An 11,945-nucleotide genomic window follows, 5' to 3' on the forward strand; every position below is an offset into this window, starting at 1 on the left:
ACGCTCATCTCTTCTGCCCTCTCCAGCCACTTCAACAGCTGCAGGCCTGCCTCGGCACTGACTCACCGGCTTGTTATTCTGTTTTCCCACGCGTCTGTTCGCCGGTTTGTTTGTCTAGCTGTCTGCAGGATTACGCAAAAAGTAACAAAAGGTTTGCACCAAACTTGGTGGAGGGAAGAACTCATTAAACTTCGGTGCACATCCGGTCTCAGGGTCAGACTTCGGAATTTGTATCCATTTCCAAAACATTGCGAGACAGAGCTTTTTCAACATTTTCTATAAGATACGACTGTGCAGAGATGCAATAATTTATGGATCTTCATAATTTTTTTTGGACAAATCTATTGTGATGAGATCAATGAGTTTGTATAATTGGAGCAGATTTTCAGACGACTTCCCTTTTTCCTTTTATTCTTCTACAGTATTAAGAGAGCTGGAGAGGGTTGTTTGGCATTGGTGGAGATATGCTCTACTGCCATTCTACTTAAAGTTGTATTTACACACACACACACACACACACACGAAGTGATGGGGCTCTGGCAGCGTTCGAGCTGTATTTCTGTCCAAATGCTCCATTCTGGCTTCATTATCACTGGACCTCTCTTTACAGTGGAGAGAGAACACAGGGTGCTGTCAGCTCGGGTCAAGGGGCTAGAAAAGATTTTGGCTGGAAGTGTGTGTGTGTGTGTGTGTGTGTGTGTGTGTGTGTGTGTGTGTGTGTGTGTGTGTGTGTGTGTGTGTGTGTGTGTGTGTGTGTGTGTGTGTGTGTGTGTGTGTGTGTGTGTGTGTGTGTGTGTGTGTGCGTGTGCGCGTGTCCACTGAGCAGGAATCATCAGGGCCATTTCTTGTTTATTTTGAATTGTATGATTCAGTCCTTATTACGCGAATGAATGAAAGCATGTTTGAGTGTGTGCATGTGCACGTGCATGTGTTTGTGAGTAGCTGCTCATCAGGTGGAGCATACCTTGGCCCTCGGTGGCTGAACAAAGCCTGTGTCTGTGGCCCGATCGCAGTGTAATAGGCAAAGTAAACCTTCGAAGGTCTGTTCCACTTTCCTCAAAAGACCCTGAGCTCATTGTGCTCTGACCAGGGGCTTATTACTGCTGGATGTACTGTGTGTGTGTGTGTGTGTGTGTGTGTGTGTGTGTGTGTGTGCGTAAATGAGTGAGTGTGCATGTGGGTGCGTGTTTAGTGTATTTTTGTCCATTTATTGGAATATTAGACAGCTATTAGGGCCGCTGCCTCCAGCTGAGCTTCCGTGTTCTTCTTAGCACTTGTAAATTATACATCTTTCTTTCTTTGTCTCTTTTAAAATATGTTATTATTTGTGGCCCTCATCCACTAATTGTTGCTGTATATCTTTGACCTCATCTGGTCCAAGCAGCAACAATAGCCCCTCACAGGCTCCCTGCCCTCCTTATTTATCCATCCATCCTTTCAGCCCTCTTTTCCCCGCCCCTCCTCGGCATTGGCAGCCTGTCATTATTTCTGAGCTCACAGACTCAGACATTAATTTTGGCGATGTGCGTCTCTTTCTCTGTCCATTTTGTATCTGGTTACTCCACAAGGCTCTGCATGTATGTGTGTGTTTAGTGGTTCTATGGCATAACCACTGGAGATTAAGGCCACATAGTGCACCACAGTGGTGCTGTCATCCTTGTAATCCACACGAGTGCATGTGGTAGCATCTTATATGTTCATGGATCTTGCGTAGCTAAGTCCAGGTTGGGCATCTGTCCAGTCATGTTTCAGCAAACGGCATCTATTCTACTTTTACTCCACTCTCAAACAATCCTTTCTTCACTATATGGCAGCTGTCATCAAACGGATAAACAGTTATGTCGCTGAACAGTGATTTCATGTGAGGTTTTGTTTTTTTTACCCACCCAGATTAACAAAAACTTTCATGCAGCCACATATGCATGCAAACAGGGCAGTTAAGTTGAGGTAAAGGATATTTTAATGCTAATATGCATTTCCCCAAGCAGAAAAAAATAGGACAGAGGGCGGGAGCGACTGAAGGAGAAATGAACCTATTCAAACAAATGAATTCTAATGAAGCTTCGCAGACAAGGCGTTTGGCGTCGGTCAGCATTGTGAGAGAGAAGGCCTGGACTTCCCCACTGGAGAGGACTCAGCCCAAACTCCTGAAAGGGAGGGAGAGAAAAACAAGAGAAGGACCCTGCAGAAAGTGAGCCGGGAGGAAGAATGGTCCAGTAATGAGAGAGGGGAACCAGAGGGAGGGGCGGCGGAGTTCAAGGTTGTATTCAGACTGAAGGATTGTCCCCCCTGAAAGACTGAACACAGACTTCCTCAGGGTTTAAGAGCCTCTTTATCAGGCCCAGGTCTGTGTGTGTGTGTGTGTGTGTGTGTGTGTGTGTGTGTGTGTGTGTGTGTGTGTGTGTGTGTGTGTGTGTGTGTGTGTGTGTGTGTGTGTGTGTGTGTGTGTGTGTGTGTGTGTGTGTGTGTGTGAGTGAGTGAGTGAGTGAGTGAGTGACTGGTGGTCTATAGTCGGGGGGGGAGATGGAGGGGGCAGTCATTGCAACATGCTGAATTTATATTCAAATCGGCCTGTTCAGGTTGCAGCAGGGGAGATGTTTTTATGAATTAAATCTTCCGCTGATTTGAACCAGAGTATAAATGCAGTATGAAAACATTTTTGATGTGTTATTTATAATGGGGTAATAATTACCCCCCACGTCTAATAAGCGAATAAGAATTGTTTATCATGGTACGAGAGCACTGTGTGTTTTGTAGATAGGTTGCTTTAGAAAAGTGTCAATGATACAGATTTTTTAGAATTCCTTGAGCCTGTGGATGTGTCATTTTGGTTTACACTTCCACAGACCCCAGTGCATCAAAATGTCAATTCCTTAGGTCCATGAATGAATGAATGGAGCCTTTATTGCCCCTGGGGCAATTTGCTTAACACAGAGAGCATGAAAAATGAAAGATAACTATATATAACATGACAACACACCATATAACATAAACACAAAAACATTACTTTTTGCAAACTTTTGTAACGCAACAGGCCTGTGAAAGAAAAGACATTTTGCAGACCTGTAGATTTTCTGATTCAGAGCTACTGCAAACCAACCTCATTAAACCAGCATGCTTTTGCACCAAGTTTTCAGTGTCAGGGGAAATGACCTTGACCTGACAAAATTAACAGAGAGCTTGAGAGGACACAATTTGATTCCTTAAGTGACTCTCGGCTCTCAGTTAACGGCCTTCTTTACTCATGAACCTAATTTGGAAAATGTGGGGTCCAGTTGTTCTCTATTGAATAGTAATTGATAACGGAATGTGGGCAAGGATATGCGGGCTATGTCCAAGGAGAGACGGAGCAGAGAGTGAAAGAGCCATTCAAGGGGTTTCAGATGTAACAGAATCTGCCTTTTGTTACAGAATAAGACGTGCACAGTTTTTATTGACCGTTGGCTCTGAACAAGGCGGACCGTTCCTCTGTGAGAAATCTTCACTACTGAAATATTTTGAGTGCTAAGTTCGACTTGATCTGCTGTTTTATTATAGATGCCTCTCGGCTACTTCTCGCCTTCGATTAGACGCGTACTTAAGAGGAGGAAAAAGAGCTGAACAGCCATTTAGAAAGATACGACTGTGCAGAGATGCAAGATCAGTGATGAGTCCATCAATCAATTCTTGCCCATGGGCGAACCCATTCCACATTTTCTCAGCCTGGGCGAGGATCCATCTGCGTATACATTGCTCTTGCTCCCTGTGTTAATGTTTTTCAGGGTGCTGCATCATCCATGGCTTGGGAAGGAGATGGACTACTTTGCAGGTTTTCCACTATTACACAGTTTTTTAACAGGGCACCTCCTCAGCAGATTTGGGATTGTTACATAAAAAGGTTAGATGAAATCATAATGTATCTGAAGCGGAGCAGAAATATCTTACTGTGAAGCAAGACGAGCTTGTACTGTTGTCTCTTGATTTCAGTATTTTGCAGTTTCAGATTATGTTATCGCGCTAATTAAATACCACATACTACTGCAAAATGTCATGTTTATACTATTATTATGTTATTGGTGGGGGGGGTTCAGTTTTTACACCGATTTATGTTGAATGATTTTTTTCTCTTCAAAGTATAGAATTCGTGATAATGCAAATTAAGGAATGTCTCCAGAACTCCACACTTCTTTCCCCTAGTGTCCCTTCATGTGGCAGCTGAGTCACTGTGCCACTGGATGGCGACCCGTGACTGCTGCTGTTTGGTGAAGTCCACATTGGAAGAAAGCAAACAGATGTCACGTCGGAGCAAAGTCAATGCAAGGTCACGATAACTGGAAAATTCAACAGATTTAATTCCATATTTTTAATTTATTCTCTCCCAGGTCTACTCGTACTTGAACACTTTCAACCTTTTAATGAATTCCAGTCTGGTTTTAGAGCTCAGCACAGCACAGTCTCATTCTTCTCTCTGTAGACTCTGGTTCCTGTGCCATTACATAATGTGAATTTGCAGCTGCAACATATCACTCCAGTTTCTGGCACACCGCATTGCACACGTGCCTCAGTTATCTATGAAAATAAATAATTGATTGTCAAATTCTGCTATTAAATTGTATTGAATTATAAAGTCTTTAATGATTTAGCGCCACGATACATTACTAATCTTCTAATTTCATATTTTGCCCACAGGTCTCGTAGATCATCATCACAACAAATCTTTTCAGTTCCCAAAACAACTGTGCTCCTCCCAGGCTCTCTCCCCTCCCACATGCACACATTTAAATAACCACTTTTCAAATGTTACTTAACTTTTTTTATATTGCGTGTTGTTCAGTCTAAGATTATTTCATTATTCCATTATTTTATATTTTTGTTATCTTATTTTGAAGGTTTTTCCGATTCTCTTAAACCTCTGCCTTCTTTTGCATTAATTGCTGATTTTTTTTTTTTCCCCCCAATCAATTCTTCTTCTGTTGTGATTGTATGTCACTTTTGGACGGGACCCGACAAATGTCTAAATGTACTATGTTAACGTGACTGCAAAACCATCATGAGGAAAGTAAGCATTGTGTTTTATTAACATACAGTAGGATGCGTACTGTGGGCACACACACACTGTACCTTCTAATATAGAATGGTGTGTTTTAAATTGGTGGTATTTATACAGGGTAGGGGAAATGGGAATTTTAAGATTATGTTAATTTATATTTTCATTTATGAAAAGATAAAGGTTTTTAAACTGCCTTTCATTTACATGTGTATTGAATATGATTGATAGCATTTGGCCCCCAAAAGCTAGAAACGGCCCTGTTTGGCCTGAACGCTGCAGGTTACGTCACCAGACCACGTGTTTGACAATATGACCGTTTGTGACCATGAAGCGCAGATATGAGTTCTGTAATATTACAGACTACCGTCAGAAAACCAAGACGTCGCGCAAACAGTGTTGTACACGTCCTTCGAAGTCCTCACCACAACCACCGCGCATGCGTCGAGCGAGCGCGACAGACGCATGCGCGGTTACCCCAGGCAACCTAACGTTCCCATGGAGACGTGCGCACTCAACACGGGTTCGACGGAAGGCAAAGAAAAAACCCAACCCACGCCGGCAGAGAAACAGGGACGAGGTGAGGTTCGTTCTCGGTTTGATATACCTGGCCCGGGTGATTCACTCCCCAGTATGGACAGTTTGCAGCCTGGCGGCGACAGACCATAATACTCAGAAGCAGGAAATGAGCTCCCAGGCTCGATAGCTTGAGAACCACATACATGCAAACTAGAAAAAGACTCGCGTTTGGATGTGTGAGGAGGAGGGGAGGTGGGTAGTTAGTAAGTACTCCAACAATTGTGGAAAATGTTGAATATATAATAAGTATGAAACTTGTGAAAAAGCTGAATATAAGCCGGAGTGTCCTAATTGATGCTTGAATGAAGTTAAAGGTTGGAAGGAGAAAAGGGCCCAAAAAAAACAACAACAACAACAATAAAAAACAGGTTGAAATTAGTTGGAGGAATCGCATGTTGTGAATGCACCAATAATAATCATTATGGTGCGAATGTGATGTGACCCCTGTCGATGCAGGGATCAAAGGCAGGCGCTCCTGTGATCCACAGTGAATCCCTTCAGAATCCCATTTTGAATTCTGGGCAGACTCCGCGGCGAGACGCTGGGTTACTTGACCACATTTGAAAATACAAAACCACAACGGTGACCGCCATCCGGGAAACAAAAGCAGAATTTTCTGGAGGAACCCTCGTTCTTTAAAACCTATTGAGTCAGGGATCAGCTGAAGGTGAGGGAGAATTTTGCCGACTTTGCAGAGATGGCAGAGGGAGCAGATATATGAAATAGCTCCTAAGAAGGACATTATTCAATAGCAGTCCGTATGAATGGGACTTAGTAAAACAACGGTTGTAATTACCTGGCCTAATGCTGGCTTAGTCGGACTCGAGCAATGGAGTTATGACAAAGGCCTTTAAAACATATTGTTGTTATTATAGTATTGAGGATTAGCTGACAACTCGTTAATAGCTGGTTACTGCCTACCTGCTTAAAATGTTGCTTTCATGCAGTAGTTGGTCGGACGCTTGGCATCCCCTCCTAGTGAACAGTATGACGACCTCAAGATGACTGGCAACCATTCGACCTGACAGCCACCGTATACTCAGACGCTCTCTCGAAATTCAGCATCAGTCTCTACAACTCAGGCACGGTGATGGTTTAATGTTCTCAGACAACTGGACGACTGTTGATCGATTTACGCAGACTGGAAATCCTCACTGACGGTAAAAAGAAAAGGCCTCGGCGCCTTCAGCAACATCACTTGCAGCTCAATCAAACTCAGACACCCACCTTCAGTTATCAAGAGTAACATCAGATACTACTGCTCAGCCTTACGCTCCCAGAACTATTACTGCAACCACCCGTGTCCACACAGCCTCCAGCTTCTCTTGCACAGTGTCAGTCCAGTGTTTGAGGAGTGGCTCTCCCTTCCAGAAGTGGAAGTTGTAGGATTCAAAGAGAACAAGCTGTAGGAGTCTGACGCAGCTCAGCAGCTGAAACTGTTCAGAGAAGAAGCCTGTAATACTGCTGGTCACGAGAGAAATTATGAACGAGCTTAAAAAGAAAGCTGCTGGACATGAACTATGCCATATGAAAGAAGAGACAGAGGAAGACTCGTGTTGATCTTTGGATGTTAAACTTCAGACCAGCACTACTTCCCAGCCACAAATCAGCACAAAAGAGAAATTGAAGCAACTCAAATCAAAACTCAAAGGCAATCTTAATTGCTACGTGCCCTAAACCATGGATACAAATTGGTAGGGAGGCAAAGCAGAGACAGATTTTGACAAAATACAGACTCAGTGAGTATAGTCTAACCGTAGAGAAAGGAGGACAAGGTGGCTGCCAGCAGAGAAAGAGTCTGTGGTGGCTGCCCAACAGGTGATGCACTTCCTCTATCGATGTGGCAAATAGTATCAGAGGGGAATTCTTTTTTCTTTTCTATCATATTTGACTTTAATCTATTCTTTTATTTTGATTTTACTTCAGATTTTTTCTCTTCTCAATAGTATTGTCCTTGACTTCGTGCCAATAACGCATACTGAATTGAAATTTAGTTGTAAGTAAAGTGGTTCACACTTGGCAAGCTACAAATATAAAAAGTAAGTTAAGCATTCAACTATAATCTGAAAGTCCTTTGCCCCTAATGTTCCAGTTTATTTGAACAGCACACAGGACAGTTAGTTAACATTAAAGTTTGAAATGATAGATTGATTTCTCAATTGTCACAGAATTTCAATGTATTGTGTGTGTGTTTGTGTGTGTGTCTTTGCCCTTCATAGGTAAAGAAGAAATCTTTGGAAGAAATGGAAGAGGAATACTTGAAGACCATCCGCCTGGTAAAGCTGGGTCATTGATTGCAATTTGTCATTTTTACTTCTTCTTTGGTCAGCGTATGGTATGCACAGACTACCCGATAAATAACCGCCTCTCACTCTTTCCCTCCCTCCTTTTCCCTCTTTTTCATCTCGTCGTCCACTGGAAGCTGTTCATTCGTTGTACGACTATTACCGGCGTGACAGAAGAGTCGTGGACAACGGAGAATGAAAGGGCGATGGATCAATTTATTGTGGACACATCCATCCAAACCGTGGTGGTCTATAAGGACACCAGCCATGTTCTGCAGGTGGCGTACTCCATGCCCCTACCGGTACAGTACGCTTTTTTCTTTCCACCTTACATTCTTGATCAGTTTTAATTGCACTGTTTAATATTAAGGTGTTTTCATGTTATCTAAAGGCATTAATCATTGTAGATGAGCTGTGTTTTTCAGTATTTCCAGTAGCATCCTTTAGGGCATGTTCTTCAGCAAAGAAAGGTGTTTGAATCCTTTGAATCCACCTTGTCTGAGAATCCAAGGCACTCTCGTCTCCTCTAACTCCCTCTCTGTATTCTCTTTCTGTTTCTCTTAACCACCACGCATTGGTTTTTGTAGGGACAGCTGGTAGATCAGCTGTGCTATTTTGGCCGCATGCCAGGAGCCATACTCACAGTGGAGTCATTTGACACGGCCGTACAGTTTGCCACAGTGCGGGGTGACCCCATCCAGAGGATGCTCTATGAGATGACCTGTTTGCATGCCCCCCAAATTGCCCTCAGCGCATTCAGAGAGAAGAGCCTCAAGGACAACTATACCAGCCACATGCACAGCTACCTTGCCAGCCTCACTGGTGGGTACCTCAGAGGAAAAGAGTCAGAGACAGTTGACCATTAAATGGCACTAGTTCGAAAAAGAAAGAAAAAAGTGACTTTTTTAATGCAGCCTAGTTGAAAGTAAACTATATCTGTCCATTTAGATGACCAATACATTTAGTGTTTTCTGATATCAGGCAGGCAGGCATGCTTGAGTGTAATATTGTATTTTTTTTTTTTTTTAAACAGATAATGTGTATAAGAAGTTTGGCAAAACAGTCCTATACATCCCAATGGAAGGCCTACAGTGCAGCCCTGCGGAGGCCAAGAATGACAAGAAGCTGGTTCAGAGAATGGAGAGTAAGTCTGAGGAGCTCTCTCTGTCTGTGTGTGTATATCTGAATAGAATCAACCCATCCATCCATACGTACATTTCCCCTTCCTTGCACTCACTTGTTCTTCCTATTTCAGCCGTCATCATCAACTGGACAGATCAGATAAAGGAGCAGATGCGTGGCCAAGACACAATGAAGAATTGGGACAACTGTGGTCTGCTGCAGGAGATAGCCTGCTGGAAGAGTCACTCTGTCAAGCTGCTGGACCTCATGCAGCAGCTGCAAAAGCCTGGTGTCAGGCACATCGAGGACATCCTGCGGCTCTCCAAGTCTCTGTATGTAGAGCGCTTCCTCAAACTGGCCATTGAAATACAGGTACAGGGAGTGTGCGAGCATCAAGTCTGACATAACCTCTGAATGTGACAAAGGAATCTGGGCAATCTTTTGTTAACACAACTGATGCAATGAAAATGCTGTATATAATTTCTTGTTCCCCAGGATTATTCTCTGCAGGCCCAATCAAACCTGTCCTTCCTGTCCATACTGAAGGAGCCCTGTGAAGAGCTTGCCCGGCTCGAGCCCAATCAAGTTGCTCCTAAACTGAAACACATTGTCAGTCTCATTCGCATCATCTGGCTCAACTCCAGCCACTACAACACCACTGAGAAGATCTCTGGTCTCTTCCACAAGGTACCAGCGTTCCCTTCATATTGGAGTGGTGGGATGTAGGTCTTTTTACTCTCACACACATTCCCTGTTACACTGAACGGATCCAGACACACACACCAATCCAGCACAAATATTCTATTGTGATAAACAGCTGTTTGTAGAAAATTAATAGATGAGCTGCTTCAAGGTCCTTCACAATAACAATAACTTATTCCACAGGTAAGTTAATAGCAGAAAACCTTGCGCTGTGACAATTGCAGAATAAAAGATTATGTGATCCACAGACCAATGAAAAAATAAAAAAGTTCAAAAGTTCTATTCATATTACTGTTTTTCTAATTAGCGCAAAATGTTGTCACCTGACAAGTTAGTGATCCGAGAGGCTTTTTGTAAAGAAAATTTAACTTGACGTGTTTGGCAAATTTCCAGTCAATCGGAGTCACAATGCTGAATGAATGGTATGTCTTTCTTGTGGGCCTATAAATAAAAGCTGAATGTAATGTTTGTTTTCTGCTGTGTTGCAGGTGAGTAATGAGATGACGGGCCTGTGCTGCGAAAGCATCTCTCTGGACAAGATCTTTAAGGGCCACGTGACCTCCAGCAAACAAAATCTCAGAGACTGCATCCACTGCTGCCAGTCCTGGGAGGAAATATACCTGCAAGCCGCGCAGATTCACGACAAGTAGGAGGAGCCTCGCATGTTTACACACTGTCATCTCACTCCCAAGAGCTCTTTTGTCTTAAACGATCAAAAGGGAACAAATATGATTTAAAATTCACTGCTGTTTCACCCACAGTCTCGCTCACTCTTTTTAAGCTTCATCAGTGTCATTTTTATTGGTGTTCTTTAAAAAACAAAAATTGACCCTTAATGAGCTACGACAAACAGAACAGCCATGATTTAAAAGTGTTTAGGTCGCAGATGCCTTTTGGAAGTTTGCACATGTTTCACCGTGCTTCGACCTTTGCAATGGTCAGATAACAGCTCCTACACAACATTTGAAATCCGGAGGGTTTTTAACTCAGTCACACATCTGAGAAAAATCCTGTGAGATATTTTTTGCTGTCAGTGCAATATTCACCACATTTAATTTCTGTTTCTGTCTTTTTATCCCGTATCCCCCTCTGTCCTCTTTTTCTCTCTCCTGTTGCCCTCCAGGAATTCTTCAAAAGGCTGGGACCTGGATCATTCCAACTTTTTTGTGGTGGTTGACGCTTTCATTCAGAGGTTCAGGGACCTGCTTGAGGTAAAGCAATTTCCCTCACTCACACATTCACAGACATTAACGCATGTGCCGTCTCTTTATGAATTCACGCTTTTGAAAGTGATCACAAAAGTTCCAGATGATGATCGAGTCAATTATTGTCACTTCCAACATAGTGGTTCATTTATTATCAGCGTTTGTTTGTCTGTTAGTTAGTTATCGAGTTAGTTAGTTAGCAGGATTAGAAAAAAAACTACTGGAAATTTGAGGAGGGGTGGGTCTTGGCCCAAGGAACAACCCATTAAATGAAGTGGATCCAGATAAATGGACAGATCTTGGATTTTTTTGATTTTTTTAAATTAAAAATTTCGAGACAGGTTAGTTTAGACTTGGCTGAGGTATAAGTTTTCCAAGTGCCCTTCTAGTCAATGAATGATATCACTGTTGTGTCAACACACCTATATACATACCAAAAGATCAAGACTAAAGAGAGTGTGATACAGTCATTTGCAAATGAAATGGAGGCCACGTGGTCCCTAGCCCATCAGTTTAGGTTAGGTCACTGTTAAATGGCCAGTCCAATCACAACTGCCTCTGTTACCTGAGGCTTCAGTTTTCTAAAAGTCAAGACTACTTACTTTGTATCAGTGTTTCGCTCACTTTGACTTTCACAGGCTCAACATTACAAACAATGATGCAGTCTACAATCACCGTTTCTTCACCGAACACCTCCTTTACAATATCTTTCCATCGGTGTTTGTTCAATGACAAATGTTCGGTTGGATTTATTGAAGTGTTGTTCCTCTTGATATAAATTATCAGATTGAGAATGCACCACGGTAGGAGATGTCATATTTAATGTAACGTGTTGTTCTCATTGAGATTTTAACAAACACAGTGTTTGCTTTTATTTTCTTTCTTTTCTGATTTTGTTTCCACGTTTCTTTATGTTTTACATCTGCCCTCCATCCCTGCTGTTGGCCAAGCCTATTTGTGCATATCACCATGACCACCAATATATTTAATCTTCGTCAGTGTTCTACAATAATTTTGCAAGAAAAA

The 11,945-nt window shown here is 42.6% G+C and overlaps 1 protein-coding gene across 2 annotated transcripts in view; it reads left to right on the top strand.

The window, feature by feature from the left end:
- The first annotated feature begins 5,339 nt into the window (after positions 1 to 5,339).
- Positions 5,340 to 11,945, top strand: part of dnah2 (dynein, axonemal, heavy chain 2) — a 59,631-nt gene continuing 53,025 nt past the window's right edge. For both annotated transcript variants that reach the window (XM_047330456.1, XM_047330457.1), the window contains exons 1-9: positions 5,340 to 5,606; positions 7,825 to 7,881; positions 8,028 to 8,192; positions 8,478 to 8,712; positions 8,924 to 9,034; positions 9,146 to 9,384; positions 9,508 to 9,699; positions 10,203 to 10,360; positions 10,838 to 10,925. In XM_047330456.1, coding sequence (XP_047186412.1) covers positions 5,355 to 5,606; positions 7,825 to 7,881; positions 8,028 to 8,192; positions 8,478 to 8,712; positions 8,924 to 9,034; positions 9,146 to 9,384; positions 9,508 to 9,699; positions 10,203 to 10,360; positions 10,838 to 10,925 — 1,497 coding nt within the window. In that variant the 5' untranslated portion in view covers positions 5,340 to 5,354. The remainder of the gene's footprint in view (positions 5,607 to 7,824; positions 7,882 to 8,027; positions 8,193 to 8,477; positions 8,713 to 8,923; positions 9,035 to 9,145; positions 9,385 to 9,507; positions 9,700 to 10,202; positions 10,361 to 10,837; positions 10,926 to 11,945) is intronic.

Source organism: Scophthalmus maximus, chromosome 2 (genome assembly GCF_022379125.1).
Source record: "Scophthalmus maximus strain ysfricsl-2021 chromosome 2, ASM2237912v1, whole genome shotgun sequence".
NCBI classification, from domain to species: domain Eukaryota; kingdom Metazoa; phylum Chordata; class Actinopteri; order Pleuronectiformes; family Scophthalmidae; genus Scophthalmus; species Scophthalmus maximus.